The sequence below is a fragment of the Oryx dammah genome, unplaced genomic scaffold (assembly GCF_014754425.2).
Source record: "Oryx dammah isolate SB20612 unplaced genomic scaffold, SCBI_Odam_1.1 HiC_scaffold_6, whole genome shotgun sequence".
Taxonomy (NCBI): Eukaryota; Metazoa; Chordata; class Mammalia; order Artiodactyla; family Bovidae; genus Oryx; species Oryx dammah.
In genome coordinates, this window is record NW_024070190.1 from 28,939,351 (window position 1) to 28,958,448 (window position 19,098).

At 52.4% G+C, this 19,098-nt stretch overlaps 1 protein-coding gene across 10 annotated transcripts; it reads left to right on the forward strand.

The window, feature by feature from the left end:
• The first annotated feature begins 656 nt into the window (after positions 1–656).
• Positions 657–13,658, forward strand: DUSP13 (dual specificity phosphatase 13). Of its 10 annotated transcripts, none has more exons than XM_040242360.1 (9): positions 657–916; positions 1,757–1,974; positions 3,289–3,496; positions 5,809–6,003; positions 6,998–7,092; positions 9,764–9,853; positions 10,718–10,891; positions 12,303–12,523; positions 13,190–13,658. In XM_040242360.1, exons 3-9 carry the CDS (start codon positions 3,410–3,412, stop codon positions 13,390–13,392), a joined length of 1,065 nt encoding a protein of 354 aa, XP_040098294.1. In that variant the 5' UTR covers positions 657–916; positions 1,757–1,974; positions 3,289–3,409; the 3' UTR covers positions 13,393–13,658. The 10 variants fall into 10 exon arrangements, 9 of the variants coding, with proteins under 9 accessions (XP_040098294.1, XP_040098295.1, XP_040098297.1 ...); XM_040242354.1 differs by lacking the exon at positions 1,757–1,974 and adding an exon at positions 3,783–3,860 and having other exon boundaries at positions 704–916; XM_040242357.1 differs by lacking the exon at positions 1,757–1,974 and adding an exon at positions 3,783–3,860 and having other exon boundaries at positions 704–916; positions 5,809–5,904.
• Positions 13,659–19,098: the final 5,440 nt, after the last annotated feature.

Genomic DNA, 19,098 nt, shown 5'->3' on the forward strand with positions numbered 1-19,098 from the left:
ATAAGCAGAGGAATCTCCCTCCCACCCAAAAATATTTTTGATGACAGCCCTTTCTTTGGCCCTTCAGAAGGTCGAGGGAAACATTCATCTCTCTCTTCTGCCTCTCTGGCACACATGGCCCATTTTAGCCTTATCTTTTGAGAAGTCAGCCATCTTCATAACAGAACTACTGTTCAAACTTTCCCCCACAAACACTGTGGGTACCCTTTAGAGGAGGTCCTCCAGGCCTCCCCTCCACATTTCTCAGGCTCTGTAACTCAGGAAACTTCCCCTGAGTCCCACAATCCAGAAGCTCATCCAACAGTCAAAACAGTTTCCACTTAGTATGTGACCCACCCAGACCTGAAGAACTTTTCCCATCATGCATCCTTGGAGCCAACCACCTCCTCTGCACCTGGATCTCTACCTTAATGCAGTCCTCAGAACCAAATAGACTTATACAGGACTCTAAATCTATTAATAGCTACTGTGTGTTAGAGTATCTTTTGTTTCAGCTAATCCTTATAATTCTTACTTGAGAGATGAAGAAACTGAGGCTGAGAGGTAACGTGACTTGCAGAGATAGATCTGATTCCCTACTGTCAGGCAGTTTCAGGCTAGGGGGTGACTTGGGGAGGAAAATGTCCTGTTTTCTCTAGAGGCCCCTGTAATTTGCTGAGTCACTTGCTGCCGTCTCACCTGTCCCTGCCAGTCTCTAGGAAGGAGGAATGACACTGGAGAGGCAGAGAGGACTGACCACAGAGACAGAGGGGTGGGTGGGCTGGCCCATGGCAGAAGCCTCGCTCCCACAGCTGAGGGGAGATGCGGGAGCCACGCCTTGCCCCAGCGTCCTGGAACTGGAGGAGCTCCTGAGGGCAGGGAAGGTTTCTTCCAGCCACGTGGATGAAGTTTGGCCCAACCTTTACATAGGAGATGCGTGAGTGGTAGTTGGCTGAAGGGACGTAGGGGTGAGGACAAGGAGAGACAGTTCTTGGGATCTTTACCAGAGATGGGGGGTTGGGGTGAGAGAGAGGGCAACTGGTTCTGCTCTGAGTTTCCCAAGCCAGGGACTTCCTCCAGGACCCCTTCGTGCTAGGAACAGTGCAGTGATCAGGTGCAGCCACCAGGGGGAGCAGGGACTTTGCCTGCCTGAAAGGGAGCTCCCAAAAGTTCCCAGTCTTCTGGCACATCAGGAACAACTGGTGGGTCTTGGGGGTGGGGTCTTAGGGGTGGGGTCTTAGGGGTGGGGTGGGGTGGGGTGCGGTCTTAGGGGTGGGGTGGGGCAAAGGACGGGGAATTGTGGTGATTTGGGGTGAGAAATGGGGTGGACAGAGAGCTCCCCTTTCCGGTTCCGGCCTCCTTCCTCTGGACACAGACTGGGTGAGGAAGGCTGACTGGAGGTGAATCAAGGAAGGTGTCACCTTTAAATATTTGCAGATTAGAAACAGGTATGAGGTAGTGGCCAGGAAGAGCCGGATGTGCGAGGCAGGGCATGGGGCAAGAAGGGAGGTGCAGCTGGGTCCCAGGGCTGAAGCAATCCTTTTCCTTCCTGTCCTGGCATGGCAGGGGCGGATTGCCTCAGGAAGCAGAGAAGCTAAAGCTACATCCCTGTACTACCAGCTCCCCTACTAGAAAGCTCCTGGGTGAGGCCGTGAGCCGTGAACCCCACAAGTTCCTCTGGCTCCTTCTGGACCCAAATGGATTCATCGCTCTAAAGCAGGGGACCAGACAACGCCTCCTTCCCAGACCTCATGGCTTCCCTTCCTCCCCTCCCTAGGGCCACAGCAAATAACCGCTTTGAGCTATGGAAGCTGGGCATCACCCACGTGCTGAATGCCGCCCACGGGGGCCTCTACTGTCAGGGCAGCCCTGACTTCTATGGCAGCAGTGTGAGCTACCTGGGGGTGCCAGCCCACGATCTTCCTGAGTTCGACATCAGTGTCTACTTCTCCTCTGCAGCTGACTTCATCCACCGTGCCCTTGGCACGCCTGGGGGTAGGACCTGGCATCTGAACCCATATTCCACCCAGCTCAGTCATGGGGGAATGTCCAGTTTCCCCTTTAACATCAGTGGCCTCCCACCGCTAGTTTTTAAAAAGTCATCATGTTTTTAAAATCCTCTGCTCAGTGTCCCAGCACTTTATCCAGTAGCTTTGCTCCACAGACAGGGAAAGGGAGGCCTGAAGTACAAGGTCATGCCCCGAGTTAGGAGCAGCCCTGGGGCTGGAAGCCAGGTCTCCCAAACAATAAAACAGTTCTTTCTCTGCATCACTCAGCCTTGGGAGATTGCCATCTGGTATCTAGATGTCTGGTTTCTGCCCCAAAGTACTTTCAAATGGAAAAAAAAATCTAATATCTGGGGTGCAACAAAGGAGCCTGGGGAAGCTGCTTTGTGTTCATCCTGGGTGAGAGCTGTGCCCCTTGCTACCAGACCCCGGATGAGCCAGTGTCCCTCTATACTTTGGTTTCTCATCTGTGTCATGGGAAAGACAAGACTATGGCTCATAGCACTTTTCAATCCAAAGCATCCTGGCCTTCATTTTTCTTCACCCATTCATTCATCAACTATTTATTATCTTCTCTGTGACAGGCATGGAGCTAGATAAGGGGACACTAGATACTTGCCTTAAGCAAAGCAGGGTCCCTGGTGGAGAGACATTCAAAATGTTACTACATCTGAGCACTACTCAGATGAGTGGGTAAAAGTGAAGAGGGATCGGAGTACAGAACAGGGTCCTGGATTCAGAGGATCAGGAAGTTGGGGGAAATTCCCTCTACAACAGTATTCATTGTTGCATCCATGCAAAAAGGATGAGCTACTTTGTGATTCAAATGATACCGTGAGTAGTCAGGAAGCCTTATCTCAGTGGAATCCTGACAAATGAATAGTAGATGTTAGTCAGACTGAGAGAAGGGAAAAACTTTTACAAGTAGTTGAAAGAGCATGTGGGAAGGCTGAAGGCCAGGGACCATGACAGCTTCAAGGGACTGCAAGTTACCCAGTGTTTCCAGAGCTGAGAGCTGGGGTGGGACAGCCTGGGGTGAAGCTGCAAGGTCAGCAAGGCCAGCCCACAGAGAGTCCTAGAAGCCGTATTGGGGTGTGTTTACCCCATCCCAAGGGTAGGCATAAGAGGTGCTAATGTACCCACTTGACAGATCGGGAAATGGAGGCCCAGACATGTTGAGTGATTTGCCAAGGGTCACAGAATACACCCAAAGCAGAGCAAGGGAAGGAACTTGGGTCCCCACCTCAGCCACTGGGTGGGCTAGCTGGTGGGAAAGGGTCTTTCAGCAGGATGTCTTCCTCAGCCAAGGTCCTGGTGCACTGCGTGGTCGGGGTGAGCCGCTCTGCCACACTGGTCCTGGCCTACCTCATGCTGCGCCAGCAGCTCTCCCTGCGCCAGGCGGTGATCACCGTGAGGGAGCGCCGATGGGTCTTCCCCAACAGAGGTTTCCTTCACCAGCTCTGCCGGCTGGACCAGCAGCTGCGGGGTGCAGGCCGGAGCTGAGGGGCCAGGTGAGGGTTGGGCAGGGCGTGAGGGGCCAAGGCTGGGTGCAGTGACAAGTGAAAGGTCAGGTGAGGGCTGGGCAGAGGGCAAGGGTACAACTAGAATAAGAGGTTGGGTGAGGCCTGGCAGAGGACATGAATGAGAGCAGTTCAGAGGTTGGGTTTCAGGGCTGATTGGGGCTGGAAGAGAGGGTTGAAAGGGGCTTGGCCCATTCCCCAAGCTACTAGGCTGCCCTCACCAATCCTAGGCCTGGCTCAGGCAGCTTGATCGTCAGTCCCTCCCCGCTACTCCCAGCCCACCCACAGATTCTTCAGAGCCAGAGAAGATGGAAAGGCTGGGAAAGAAAGGGGTGGGAAGCATAAAATGGAAGAGGTGAGGCCTTCCAAACTGGTCCTGGTGCTGACCTGCCCTACCTCCTTGGCCAAAAGCCTGTGGGGTTCACCTGAACCCCACCAAGATAGGAGCACAGCCGGTCCTGTACCTGAGGGCTGTCTGGCCCTTCCCACACCTCTGCACACCCTCCCCTCAGGTCTGGATCCCAGTCCTTGGTGAAGCGTGGGGCTGCAGCTATTGCTCCAAGTTTAGTTAATAATCATGTCAGCCCCGTGCACCCATTCTCACAACGGAGAAAGAGAACAGGTGTTCCCGACACTGGCCACAACCTCCTCACACAAGCCCTGCTTGATGCAAAGTTCTCCCAGCGCCACGCCCTTCAGTTCTTTGCCTTGGACTCAGCACCCCACTCTCTACCTTCACACCCCACCCAATGTGATCTCAGAGATCTCCAGAAGGACCCTCCCTAACCTCCCTCCGTCTCTGATTCTGGGGACCCTAAAGGACATAAAGCCTTCCTGAAGTCTGTCCATTTACCTTCTGCCTCCTCCTGTTCCATATTCAGTGCATCTGGAGCAAAAGCCCTCAGTCCTTAGGCTGCATAAGAGAGACAGATCCCCAGTATCTCCTCGGCCCAAGCCACCTCCCTCCTGCCAGAGGCCCCAGTCTCCCTAGCTGCCCGGCAGAAGGAGCTGGGCTCCCCCACAGCAATGGTGCGTCTCAGGCTCCCAGCCCACAAATGGTTGCCAAGATGCTGCTGTAATTTCTTTGGCATCAGCTCTGTGTTTTCTTCCTGCTCAATTGAGAGCAGGGGTGTCTCTTCCTGAGGGTAGAGAGGCTGTGGGGGCCCCAGATTGTGAGGCAGCTGCGGAGTGCCCACGGCCCATCTTCTCCCACCATGCCCATGTTGGGGCTGTCCCTGTCTGGCTCCAACAGCTCATTTTCCTTATATTCCATCCCCACTGAGGGCCATCTGAGGGAAGGTTAAGCCTCCAGAGATGCTCTCCATTTCCCCCATCCCACCTCCAGCTCCTGCTACCCATCTGACTTTGGCTGTGCCCCACCACCCACTGGCTCAGAAGGGCTGCCAGCTGGAAGTGGGACACTGTCCTGGGCTCTTCTGGGAGTTAGGAGAGTAGCAGCTTTCTCCTCCTGCCAGAGCCTCCCTGGGGCATGAACGAATCTCCCCCTGCCCACTACCCGTAAGAGCTGCTTTTGTCTCTGAATGCATAACCAGCCTGGCCAAGGGGGAGCACGTGAGCAATATCAACCCTTTCCCATGTGCTGTTAGGAGGATGAGCATCTTGGGGTTGGGAATGGGGGCAGGAAGGAGGTCTCAGTTAGTTTCAGGGTGAATGCCATGAAAGAAAACAGGGGTTATAGCTGGGGTTGGGATTAGGCCCAAGGCGAAGCTGGGGGGGAAACTGTTGTGGGGGTTCTGCAGGTGTGGCAGCCGAGAGGGGGATCGGAAGAGCATCTTCCCACCTTGCTCATTCCTCTAGGCAGGCTTTGGGAACTGGGGCAACAGCACATCTCTGATCATGCCCAACCACCCCGCTTCCTCAGCCTGGGGCCTTAAATCCTCTGACCTCAGGCCTCTGCATTCTTCTTTTCAGGCAGTTGGCTTTGGGGCAGTCAGTTGGGCTATAGCCTTGCACAATTCCTGGGGCTACATCCACAAAATAGTCTGTGAAGCTGGGGCCCCCAAGAGTTGTGCAGTGAGCAACCTGTGTGACTGTACACAGTAGTCCTAGGGCTGAGGACTCAGAGGTGAGGGGGCTTTGGGGAGAGGTCATCTCTCTTCAAGAGCCTTGGGCCTCAAACTTGCCTCTTTATCTCTTTTGGCACCCATAACCCACTTGATCTTACACAGAGGCTCAAGGCAGAAGCAGGTTTAGTTGGCAGCTCTTGTCCCTGCCGTGGTGAGTCCCGGCCAATCTGAGCCTCGGTTTACCTGCCTGTAACATGGAGTTCATTTCTCCCCCAGAACTGGGCCTTACTCCCTGCTATGGGGCTCTGCCATTTTGCCCTGGCCCTGCTGGTGCTGCTGGAGGTTCTGGCCCAGGTGGATACCCAGAAGATGGTAAGAGCCCAGTGCGGGGCCCACCCTCGAGCCTGCAGCTCCATCCACTTCCTCCTGCTGCCTGCACTCCCTCTCAGCCACGGCCTCCAGTTCTCACAGGTGGGAAGGGGCTGCCCTCTCAGCCAGGCCCTGAGGACTCCTCTCCCAGGGGCTTTAAGTTCCCCTAGGAGTGGGGGGACACAGGAGTGGGAGGGGTGTTCTAAGTGCTCCTGATAGCCTGTGGCCACAACTGCCTCCATCAGCCCTCGCCAGGGCTCAGGGAGCCGCAGTAAGGGCTGAGCCCAGCTTGCTGGAGCTCTGGCTTCAGAGACCCCGAGGAGGCGTGGCTGCAGGTAATCAGCTGTGTGGCGGTCATCTGGGGGTGTGAGTAGAGAAGAGTACTGAAGCATGGGTATATGAGGAGGGTCTCTGAAGAGTGAGAATTCTTAACAGACCCAAATCCAAGGTCTCTTAACTGAGCTGTCAGCCTTGGAAGGGACTTTAACAGAACGGTGAGGTCTGCTCCAGGAATGTCTTCTGAGGGAGGGAAGAGGTTTGCAGAGAACAGGCTGGTTTCCAGAAGCACGGTTTCTGACTGTAGGCTGGGCCTGTTCCAAAGACCTGCTCTGAACGCCACTTACATCTTTGTCTGTCTTTCTGCCCACATTTCCCTCAGCCTGATCTGGATCTTAGTCCAGGGCCAGTCCTATAACCTTCGGCTCCCAGCGAGGGGCCCCTGGGCCTGGGTTCTGGTGTCAGCGCTGCCAGCTGGGATGTGATTTGGCTGTTCTCTTCCCCACTCTCCCCCATGGAGATGCCTTCTCGCTTTAATTTGCTGCCCATACTCCACGTGCTCCCCATGAAGACCAACGGACCTTCCCAAATGGCTTATTCCATCTCCCTTCCTCCTGCCCCACAATCCATATCCACGTCCACACACGTCACAGGCAGACCCCCTTGCCGGACTGCCTCTGCTCCCAGCGGGGCCAGGTGCTGGCTGGGCTTGGCACTGACCGTGCCAGGGGACCCGTGGGGGAGTTGGGAGTGACAGGGGGAGGCCAAAGCGGGGGAGCAGCACATCATGCTTTATAATTAAACTCCAATCAAAAAATAGAAACAGCATCAAGTGTGCAGAGACGGGCGTCTGAAAGCTGGGAGCAAAAAGTGCCCGTCAGAGAAGACCACAGCCTGGGCCAAATACCCCCACAGGTGGGTGAGCGCCCCTACTCTGGGGGCTGCAGAGCATGCTGGGTAAAGAGGGCCAGGACACCTGTGCGTGTGCGTGTTGGGGGTGGGAGAGGCGGCTGCACTGGATTAGCGGAGAGACTGGGTCGGAGATAGAGGCACAGATGAAGCCTGGTAATCAGATCAACCTGGGCTTGAATCCTGGCTCCTGTGCTTATTGGCTGTGTGACCTTGGGCACAGAGCTTAGTCTTTCTGAGCCTTAGTTTCCTCATCTGTAAAAATGGGGATGGTAAATGTTATCTGCCCCATAAGAGTGCTGTGAGAATTCAGTGAGAAAAATTTAAGCCTTTAGCGCTGTCTGATACAAAGCATATCCTTAGTTTGTGGTAAATATAATAACCATTACTGGACAGAGAAAGACAAATCAAGGAACACAAAGAGAGACCAAGCCTCACTGTCCCATGGGATATGGCTGAGGCTTCAAAGGGTAAGAGCAATGACAATAAGAGTAAGATGCACCATTTATTGGGCATCTACCAGGAGGCAGACACCGGGGGAGGTGCCCTGAACATGGCATTCTCATGGCATTCTCACAGCAGCTCCACTGAGAAAGCTGGCTCAGAGAAGACCACACAGATCCCAGCCCCAGACCTGAGAACTTGGCCCAGGCCTGCCCTCCTCCAAGGCCAGCACACAGGGCGCAGGGTCACAGGCAGCTCCCCACTGGCCGCCCGCCTGCCACCCTCCCCAAGGCTTCCTTCGCCAGACTCTTCACTTGCCCTGCCCTGAGCTCTCCAGCCCCACCTCTCCTGTGGCCACAGTCCCATGTGGTCTGCCTGGAGGAGGAGGAGAGAGTGAGCAGGAGGGAAGACCAGGAGGGGGTGGATGGCAGACAGCTGCTCCCCTGCCCTGCAGAGGCCTAAGCCTTGGTCTGAGGCTGTGGCATGTGGGGTAGTGTGCTGGGGGGCTGTGGGGGAGCGTGAGCTCCTGTGAGGGGGGTGGAGACAGAGGCACCGGTGACAGCTACATAGAGGGTACGAGAGGCACAAAGGCAGAAAACAGGTGTCTGAACTTGTAAACAGCAGCAACTCAAGAGAGGGAAGAGCACCGCCCACAGAGGGCAGCTGCTCAGCTTAGGGGGAGACTCAGGAAGGAAGCAGAAGGGGCACCAGAGGGAGCGGGGTGCAGAGCCAGACAGAGCCTATCCCTGCTGGATGTGTGCCCCTGTCCCTGAACTCACCCGATCTTGTCTGGACATCGGGCCCAGGTTTCACCCTGTTATGGCCGAGAAGATGCAGGAGGAGGGGTCAGGCAGGACTCAGTCTAGATCTGGGGATGGCAGAAACCAGGGGCTGCTGCTGCCACCGACTTCCCTTCTGTGGCTGTGCCCAGAGCTCTAAGGATGAGTCGCTGGGTGGGGGCTGGGCCCTCACAGGATAGAGCAGACACGTAGGGGGTACATCCATGAGCATAGAGTGTGAGGTCCAAGGTGAGGCCTAACAACGAGTATTCTTAAGTTCAAGGAAAAAGCCTCCTTCTCCAGACCTGGGCCTAGGCCCTGAGGAGGCTGAGGCTGGGCTGTGGCCTAGCAGCTCTCATCCCCGACCCCTCTGCTGGCTCCTCCATCTCCCAGGACCCTCCAGGAGGATCAGGGACAAGCTCTGTCTCAGCAGGAGTTTGCCAGTCCCAGGCACAGCTGAGCTGCAAGACACCCACTGGACACTGGGTGGCGGCCTTACCCCACACCAAGCTCAGAAGCCTGCAGCTGCGCCCGCAAGGCTTCCCTAAGCCCCATCTCCCCCGACCTGGGACTCCTGCAGCCCCAGCTGGCAGCTCCAGACCCGTGTGGCTGTCGACCTCTCCGCACTCCAGCAATATATACTTCACTCTTCTCTGTAGTTTCTGCAAACCCAGCCACTCCTCTCTCATTCTCAGATCAGACCTTCCAGACACTTCTTAAAGCAGGCAAGGCCAGTATCTTTAAGATAAAGAAGAGAAATCATGGCCCAGACAGGAGCTAAGACTTGCTCTTGACCTCAGAATGAGCTGTGGTTAGGCTCTCTGCCCTCTTTCTAAAGTTCTTTTCCCACCACTTCACGTAGCCTCCCATCTCCCTGGGGAGTTCCAGGGCCAAGAGCCTTTAACCCCAAAGAGACACCAAGCAGAGAGGGGTCCGGAGGTGTGGAAGGACTGCACTTCAGTCCACAGGGGCCTGCGTCTGCTCTCAGGCCCCACCCCCACCAGTTCCAAGGAGAGGACCTGGAATTCTAGCCGCTTCACAGCATTTGTGTTCCAGGCGGAACCTGCCCCGGCCTCGTTCTGCTCACGTGCTGGGTCCTGTCCCTGCACCCACTCCCCCACTCCTGGCCCCAGACCATGCCGTAGGTAGGTGGCAGGCCACTCAGCCTGCCCTGAGAGGTCACAGTGGGGGATGAAAGGGAAAGCCAGGTCTTCGCTTCCTCCCTGCCCTCCCACTGCCCGCTGGGTGAGCCTGGCCAAGCCGGTGGCCTCCTGGGTGCCCATTTCTCTTCCTGGTCCTGGCACTGCCTACCACAAAACAAAGAAGTTCTTCCCAGTTTGTACCTTCCCTAGTTACTGGTTGAAGGGGCCAAGGCCAGTTAGCCAAGAGAGGCACTCCTTCCCAGCCCAGCACCAGACCCAGGTTCTGGTGCCACTGACATCCCAGCTCTGCAGGGGCTCGGATTCCCTCAGCCAGCTGACTCCTGACACGAGCCACCCCACCGCGGTGAGGCCTGACCTGCAGCACTGGCCTGAGTCACAGGGGTAAGGAGGAAAATCCCAGGGCCTATAGGCAGACATGGAACAGCCACAGCAGGCTCCCCTGTAGAGAAAGATGGGTTAGCAACCACTCTGGAGTCCTCAAAGTGGGTATTGCGAAGGCTGGGGGATGGAACTGAAGGCACACAGAATGGGACTGAAACCCTAGCCTTGCTCCTTAGTGACCATACAACTTTGAGCATCACTTAACCAATTATTCTCTGTGACCTTCAGCTTCCTCCTATGTAAAATAGGGACTTTCCATGAATGAGGCCCCAGCGCCCAAGAGGCATCAGCGCATTCAGCAGGGAAGTGCCAACAAGGGTCAGTTCATAGCCCAGGCTCAACTCCAGAGATGGGCTCTGACCTTCAAACACCTGACAGTGAGAAAGGATGGGAGTCTGAGAACCAGCCCTAGAAGCAGCAGAGAAATGGGGCTTGAGATGAGCTGCCCAGTTGTGGGGGTCTAAGCCTTCTGTGGGCCACAGCCATCTGGAGTTCTCATCCTTACAAACTCCCAAGTAGCCAGAGACATAAGGGGTGGGGTCTGCACTGGACTAGTTGCTACCAACAGGGAGCTTTGAGGGCCCCTTGAACAAAGTTTCCAACACCAGGGGCCTCTGGAGAGGGTAGGGGAGAGGGCTTCCTGGCTCCACAGTGGTGACAAGGGGTTGGCTCCTGGTTTCCTGCGGAAAGGGTCTAGGCCTCAGTCCCAGTCGAGCTGGTTAATAACCTCATCTGAAATAACTGAGGCCCTTCTGAAGCATCCCAGTGGCACTTGGGCAATGCACCATGCCTGGGCCTCCATGTCAGCTGGACCCACCTGTGGGGAGCCTGCCACTTGCCACTGCAGTTTCCACTCTGTTCTAGGATGGACTCATTGCAGAAGCAAGACCTCCGGAGGCCCAAGATCCATGGGTCAGTCCGGGTATCCCCCTACCAGCCACCCACGCTGGCCTCGCTGCAGCGCTTACTGTGGGTCCGTCGGGCTGCCATGTTGAACCACGTCAATGAAGTCTGGCCCAACCTCTTCCTGGGAGATGCGTAAGTACGAGCCACGGTGGGGGTTGGGGGGAGCAGAAGGGGACCCTTGCCCAGAGCCTGTGAGGAGCAGAGTGGCACCCTCTTTGCCTCCGACCACCTCTTTTCACGTATTTATTTCCTTTTACACTGTTAGTATTTGTGGAACTAGAACATATCCAAGAAAGTGCAGAAAGCCTGTTTCGCCCCCCAGGTCAAGAAATAAGACATTACTTGCGCCCCGGAAGCCTCCACTGAACCCTTCTCAGCTTAACCTTTTCCCCTGCAGATAACCACTGAGTACTGAAATAGTTATTTCCTTGCTTTTCTTTACAGTTTCACCACTTGTGTTAGTTTTGCCTACCTTTTAAAGTGATAGGAAGAGTCATGTTGTGTATTGTACCTGGCGTCATTTGCTCAAAATTGGGAGATGCCAGCAATATGTGCAGTATACAGTTCATTGCTATATATTATTCATTTGCATGTAAATATCACAGTTTATCTATTCTGTTTGAATTGTTTCCACTTTGGGGGCTATTATAAACAGAAATTCTAAAAGCATTCTAGTACACGTACCCTGGGAACCACACACGTTTCTCTAGGATATATATATAGAGAGAGTGTGCAATATGATTCATTTTCCCTAAAAGTTGTCTTAAAATTTAGAACATATGGATGAATATATGTGGATGTTATAAGTTTTCTTTTATATTTAGAAAATATAGATCAATATCTTATTAACAATATGGCAAATATGTATCTCCCCTACACGCACAGATAAGCAGTTGTAAAATCCTTGTTGACTTAAAAAAATGCATACACACATACATACATAAAAGCTTTTTCACAGTTCTTTTTTTACAAAAATGGTATCACTTTATAAGCTCATTTTGTAATCTGCTTTATATAGGAAACTTTTTAAATGGAGCTGCCCAACATACTTTAAAAGCACTTTTAAATGACATTCTGTTTTGTTATCCTGTTCTTTTCATGGGTTCTCAGTATAGTACCAACACCTTTTCTTGTTCACCTGCATCTATCTTTCACAGTTTAGTGACTGTGCAGTATTTCATTCAGCTGTGTCAATAGTAAATCTCCTCTTATAGGCTATTTAGTGATTCTCCCCACCCCCCACTTTTTCTCTATCTTAAATATCACTAGATACAGTTTACATTTGTCTGTGAGTACATCTGGAATTCTTTTAAGTTCCGAGGAGGCTGGGGCAAGTGTACGTTTTTGAGGCTTCTAATGCATGTGGCTGAATTGTCCTCCAGAGAAGTTGGCCCGAGTGAAATGGAGCCCCTTAACCCAGACCAGTTCACTGATTCCAGCTCTACCCTTGGAAGAGGTCAGCAGAGGCTGCCAAGGGGTGAATTCCAATGCAGCCGGGGCAGACTCAGTGAGCTCTACCCCACCTCCTCCTGTGCCCCTCCAGGTACGTGGCCCGGGACAAGAACAAGTTGACCCAGCTAGGCATCACCCATGTTGTGAATGTCGCCGCAGGCAAGTTTCAGGTGGACACAGGTGCCAAGTTCTACCGCGGAATGCCCTTGGAGTACTATGGCATCGAGGCTGATGACAACCCCTTCTTTGACCTCAGTGTCTACTTTCTGCCTGTTGCTCGATACATCCGAAGTGCCCTCAGTGTTCCCCAAGGTCAGCTGCTGGGGAAAGAAAGGGAATGGAGAGGGGTGCAGGTGGGATCTGGGGTTATCTACTTTTCCAATATGTGGATGGTGGGGTCCTTTAGCAACCCTCCCACCCCAGGGGGCTCACTACTAGCATTTAGTGAGCAGTCCCTTCAGGGGGGAATCTCACCCTTGAAACTAACAATCATAGATATAACTAAGGTCCAGAGTGGTCATCAGGATAACCATATCCCTCAGTAAGAGGCCAGGCATTGACAGAAGGTCCAAGACCTAGCAAGGGCGCTGGAGTGGGTTCCTCTAAGCTGAGGCTTTGGTGTGGAGCTGCAGGGGCAGGGGAGAGGGCAGGATGGAGGATAGGGAGGTGGGTGGACACCCATGCAAACCCAGGGGACTGCAGGAGTATTGACCCTCAGCATGCTGGAGTTGCGAAGCATGCTGGAGTTGCGAAGCATGCCCGTTGCAAAGGAAGCACCCTGGACCAGGAGAAGGGGATCCCAGCTGCTACCCTGAGCCCTGCCACTAACATGCTATGTGACCTTGAACGAGCCCCTTTCTTCTCGGGCCTCAGCAGTGAGGACAGTGTCAGTATCCCAGGATGCTGTGACAGCTGGGCAGAAGCATCTCTGACTCCCTCAAGGACGGGTGCCTGATGCTCGGCTGGGTCTCCCCACAGGCCGCGTGCTGGTACACTGTGCCATGGGGGTCAGCCGCTCTGCCACAGTTGTCCTGGCCTTCCTCATGATCTGCGAGAACATGACGCTGGTGGAGGCCATCCAGACAGTGCAGGCCCACCGCGATATCTGCCCCAACTCGGGCTTCCTCCGGCAGCTCCAGGTCCTGGACAACCGACTTGGGCGGGAGACGGGGCGGCTCTGACCTGGTGGGCAGCCAGGAATCCTGACCCTCTGGCCGGCATGGCCCACCTAACCAGCCTGCACCTGGGGGCCTTTTTTCCGGTGACCTTGAGATGTACATGGCAAGTGGGGGCTTAGCTGAGGCAGAGGCAGGGAGAGCTGGTGGTGACCTTTAGCAGGTGGATTTTCCCTGACCCAATCCAAAGATTCTTTATGCAAAAGAGAGTTCAGTCTGTCTCTATAATAAAAGGTTCATCATAATAAAGACTTCCTCTTCTGGTGAGTTCATCTGCTGGTGAAGGTTCATCTTCTGGTGGTTTGTGGGGCAGTGGCTCACTCCTAGGATGGTCAGGAGGTTCCAGAAGGCTAGACAACCTATGATAGCAGTCTAGAGACAGAGTCTGAGTCCACTGTCTGAATAAAGACCAAAGTTTGAGGCATCACCATCCTTCACATGCCTGCCCTGTATCAAAACTGACTGTCAGAATGTGCTGTGCAAAAACATGCTGGTATCTCCTGAATCCAGTCAGTCTTTTCATCTTCAATCTGCTTTCAAAAGCACGGACTGAAATCACAGAAACCTAACAGAGGCATTAAACAAGAGGGTAGGAGACACGCCAAAATTCTTGGTGAAGGATGGTTATGATAGGGCAAGACTGGCTTTGAGTTTCTTACTTGTTGTGCACTGATAAAACAGTGCAAAAAGCCCCCAATTCCTCACCTGTTCGTGAGGTATTTATGAGGATTAGATGGGCTGGCTTTCCTTTTACCTCTCTGCTGGTTCCTATGTAGCCCTTGCCTGCTCCAGCTGACCCTTGCTGAACGTCAAGGTCTCTTGAGATTTCTGGCCTCTGGGTCTTCTCTCCTTCTTGTGTTCTCACTCCTTGGGGGAAGGGGAGGTCCTCTTGCTCCCACAGCCTCAGTTCACATCTCTAGGCTGACGACTCTCAGACCCCTATGGCGGCCGAATTTTCTTTTTTGAGCTTGAAAACCTCAGTATACTACTGGCCACCTTCATTTGAATACACTTGAATTTCAAACTGAACTTTTCATCACCTCCCACCCGGACCAATTCCTCTTCCTAGTTCCCATTTTAGTGAAGGGTTCTGACAGGCATTATCACCCAAGCCAGTGGTGGGTGTCACCCTGGACTCCTGCCTTTCCTTCGGTTGGCCTGCCAACTCTATGTCCTAAAGCGAGCTCGGATCTGCTTATTTAGCTTCATCTTTGCCGACTACCCAAATTCAAGCCACCTTACCTCTCACCTGGCTTCCCGCTCAGCCCGATGGTCTCTCTGCCTCTAGCTTTGCCCCTCCCAATCTCCACGCAGGTCCCAGACATCTTACTAAGATGAAAATCTGATCATATCACTCTAACACTTACAGCCCCCCAGAGACAGACAGCTTGACAAAGTATAAAGATTCTTCATTTTCTGAGAACTTCTCACGTCTCCAGACATTTCTCTTCTAATTCTGTTCCCATACATGCTGTGTAATTAAGAAATGCTAAATCTACCTGCACTTTCCAGAAATGTTCCACTCTCTCACCTCTTGGTGCTTTATACATGCTTCAGGTTATACAGCCTGAATGTACATCCTCACACATTTTCACTGGGTCTCTTTGAGATGTCACTTCTGGGGAGCCCCCTGGACCCTGCAAGCCTCAGTGAAGTGTTCTTCCTCAAGCTACCAAAATGTCCATCCACCCCTGTGTATCACCTGTCATCTGAATTGTAAGTGCCTGGGTCTCTGTCATTCTTTCCCAGCTGGCAGTCTCTCATCAGGCTTTCTCTGGGCTCAAGGAACCCAAGACTCCCACCCTCTCTGGCTGTAACCCTACCTTCAGGGAGAGTTGTGTGTTACTGTGCCCTCTCTATGGGGGCCTCCAGGGGGAGTGGATCCCCACCCGGCCCCAGGACTGGGCCTGCCTCCAGGGGGACCTCCTCTCCTCCCAGCTCCACCTGCCACGGCATCTCACCGTTCGGTCACCCTGACACCCTCTTCCCAGCTCATCTCGTCTCCTTGGGCCACCTCTGACCTCTCTCTTTGCTCCCCTGCCAAGGCCTTCTGGGGACAGCCCTACCCTCTCCTGGGGGCTTAAGGAGTCTATATCCTTCTGCTCTATTTCCAGAGGGCAAGTCCTTTTCCTTTGTTGCAAATTAAAAAAACAAGGGGTCACCTCTGACCAAAGCAGCAGATCTAGTTCCAAGTCACGGTGCTCAGCTCAGGGAGCTGAGCAGGGGATGTGCTTTAGGACCCCTCACTCCTGCGATTTACAAACTGTACAAGCATGTACCGCCCTCTCTGGGTCCTAGAGACTTAATATCCCCATTTTACAGATGAGCAAACTTAGGCTCAGAGAAGCTAAAATGAGGCTGGATGTCGCCTGCTGGACCCGGGATCTCTGGGTCCTAGCCGTGAAGGACAGGTGCTGCCCAGCGGCTCCCCACTCTCCGCCCGGCAGCACTTCTTCCTAGTCCCAGCTGGCTGCCTCAGGTGCTCTCTGGGCCTCTTCCAAAAGGTAAACACAGGTCCCAGCGGAAGTCTGTGCCCAACCAGGCAGGATGGAGAATTTCTCGGCTTTTCCCTTGGGTTAGTGAGGCCTATAATTCTCCAGAGCAGACAAAGCTAATCCTTGCCCCATAGCCCAGCCTGCCCACCCCCAATTCCCTTGGATCCCCTTGCTCTGCCTGACAGCTCAGCCCTTGTTGCTATTTCCTGCTCATGCATGGTCAGCAGGATCCAAAATAGTGGCTCCAGAAACTAGTCTCTAAATCAACATCCGGGTCTATAACTGGGGGCAGCTGGCCCTTGCTGGCTGGGTGGAGCACCTTCAATCTGGAACAGAGCCGTACCCTGGGCCTGGGGCGTTTGTTTCAGCAGGTTACCTTCTCGGGGCTCTAAGGGTTGGACTCAGATTCTGGGGCTATGGGGTGAAGAAGACAGGGAAAGCCAAACATGCCCCAGAGCACCCGAGGAAACAGAGGTTGAGCTCCAGACTGGCACCTCCACCAGAAAGCCTTCCTGCTGCCACACTTGGCCCAGGAAGTCTATGATGAAGCGTCTGCTCTTTCTGTTCTATGGAGCAGGCTTGTGAAAGAAGTGAGGTGTTGTTAACACCATGAACTTGGACTGTGGTTATATAAGAAGTTAACATTAGAGGAAGCTGCTTGAAGGGTAGCTAAGAAATGTCCCTGCTATTTATAACTTCTGTACATCTAAAATTATTCCAAAATAAAAAGCTTTTACAATTTGTTGACAAGTACTGAATGCTTTGTGTATGCCAGGTACTATGCTGAGTATATTAGATACATTACATATCTTTTTTTTTCAGCTTCGTCATAATGTTTTATTTAGAAAAAAAATAGAAATCAAATATGGCAAATTGTTAAAATTTGACAATATTGAGTTGTGGGAGTATAGATATCTGGTTTTCCTTTTTTTGGTTATTTTTAAAACTATTTCCTAGTTAAAAAATATAAATTGACTAAACTTTAAAAATGAGAGACAACCGATTCTCTGTATTTACAGAGAATATATTCTCTATATTTAAAACCCATCAGCAAATGGGTTTTAGGAAATATTCTGAATTTAAATGATGCTGTTATTATTTGCTTTGAAAAAGTGAAAGTCACTCGGCCCCAGGTCTCCCACATTGCAGGCGGATTCTTTACCAGCTGAGCCATAAGGAAAGCCCCAAAACACTGGAGTGGGTAGCCTATCCCTTCTCCAGCAGACCTTCCCAATCCAGGAATCAAACCGGGGTCTCCTGCATCGCAGGCAGATTTGTTACCAACTGAGCTATCAGGGAAGCCCATTATTTGTTTTAGGCCTAAAAATACAGCAAATTCATGTTATCCTTTGAAAACCTTCAAGAGGCTTGATTATGGCTAATCTTGCATCAAGAAAAAAGGTAATGATGACCAGTTTATAGAGTTTAGATGAAATAACTATGATCAAAGGGAAGCTAGGCCAGTCAGTCAAACTATACCACTGACTCTTGAGGAACACAAGTTTGAACTGCTTAAGTCCACTTATAGATAGGTTGTTTCCAATAGTAAATACTTTAGTACTGTACGATATATGGTTGGTTGAATCCACCAATGTGAATCAGTGATACAGATCTGGAGGAACCATGGAAACAGATGAACTTTTTATTAGGAGAGCCAAGTGTAATAAGTTATATACATGAATTTTCAACTCTGTGGGAGGGTCTGTGCCCCTAACCCCCTTGTTCAAAGGTCAACTATACATTTCATTTAATCCTCACAACCCTATGGGGTGAGTCCAATTATCACTCTATTTTACAGACAAGAACATCAGTGCAGAGAGGTTAAGACAGATAGCAGCTGACTTTGAGAGCGTGTATACCTGAGCATTAAGCAGGCTTGTGGCTCTGACCAACAAAGCTCTCTTTATCTCTCAGAACACAAGCTGATGGGCGGAAGCGAGAACAAGAAGGGAGGATGTAGATCACGTCCCCTCTAGGTCCCAGGGCCAGAACTCAGTCACGTCACGCCTAACTGCAGCAGCGGCTGGGAAATGTGGTCTAGCAGGGTGCCCAAGAACAAAAGGAAACTGCAGATACTGGTGATCGTGAGTAGGTGTTCCCAGAGCAGGCACTGATATGAGATTTAGTGAAGTTGCTCAGTCGTGTCCGACTCTTTGCGACCCCATGGACTGTAGCCTATCAGGCTCCTCCGTCCATGGGATTTTCCAGGCAAGAGTGCTGGTGTGGATTGCCGTTTCCTTCTCCAGGGGACCTTCCCGACCCAGGAATCGAACCCGGGTCTCCCGCATTGCAGGCAGATGCTTTACCGTCTGAGCCACCAGGGAAGCCCCCTATGAGATATATATAATCAGTTAATTCTCATAAGCCATAGCAGTAAATACTATTTTTAACATTCCCATATTACAGATGTGAAAACTGAGGTTCAAAGAGAGTTTAAGTAAACTTTCTCAAGGTCACTTAGCTAGCAGTGGTAGAACCATACTATGAACTCAGTCAGCAAGCCTATTTTCTTAAACACCTCCTGAGCCTTCATTCTGAGTTGGTCTTTAGTGACTTGCTTGCCAATGGAATTTGGGGCAGAAGTGATATATTCTGGGACTTCTAAGGCTGGGTCGTAAGGTGCCTCACAAACTTCTGCCTGGAGCTCTTGGAACACTCTCTTTGGGAGCCCCAAGCTACCCTACAAGACGTCTGACTCCCCCAAGGCCATGAAGCTGGAGCAGCCATGTACAGGTGAACTGGTTGACTGGCCCTGCTGAGTCCAGCCTTCCAGCCGAGACCCGGGACCTTACAGTGACCCCCTCTTGGACCCTTCAGATCAGCACACTTGCCAACTGAATACCATTTGGAAAAGGGGTCAGTGCCCCGCGGAACAGAACAGTCCACTTGACCCTGCCTGAATTAAGGACCCACAGAATCATGAGATAAAACAAAACGCTCTCAAGCCACAAACACTTGGGGTAGTTTGTTATACATCAACAGCAGCAGAGCCAGTCTGACCAGAAGTCCCACTTGTTAAGCGCTAAATCAGTCTCTGGAGGAACAGGTGAATGAAAAAAGGACACAGCAGTCACATCCATCCACCCACGTGCTGGGTGCATGAAGGCCACGTCACAGTACAGGGAGGACAGATGACAGTAAAGCCCTGGCTTCTCTCTGCCAAGAGCCCCACTGCAGAACAGAGGATGGTTAGAGGCCCAGGGGAAATGCCGGTGGT

Coding starts and splice junctions, on each gene's coding strand:
- DUSP13 (XM_040242354.1), top strand. CDS start 708: ATGACACTGGAGAGGCAGAGAGGACTGACCACAGAGACAGAGGGGTGG. Junction 9,854..10,717: donor CACTGGCCTGAGTCACAGGG/GTAAGGAGGAAA, acceptor ACTCTGTTCTAG/GATGGACTCATTGCAGAAGC. Junction 10,892..12,302: donor AACCTCTTCCTGGGAGATGC/GTAAGTACGAGC, acceptor GTGCCCCTCCAG/GTACGTGGCCCGGGACAAGA.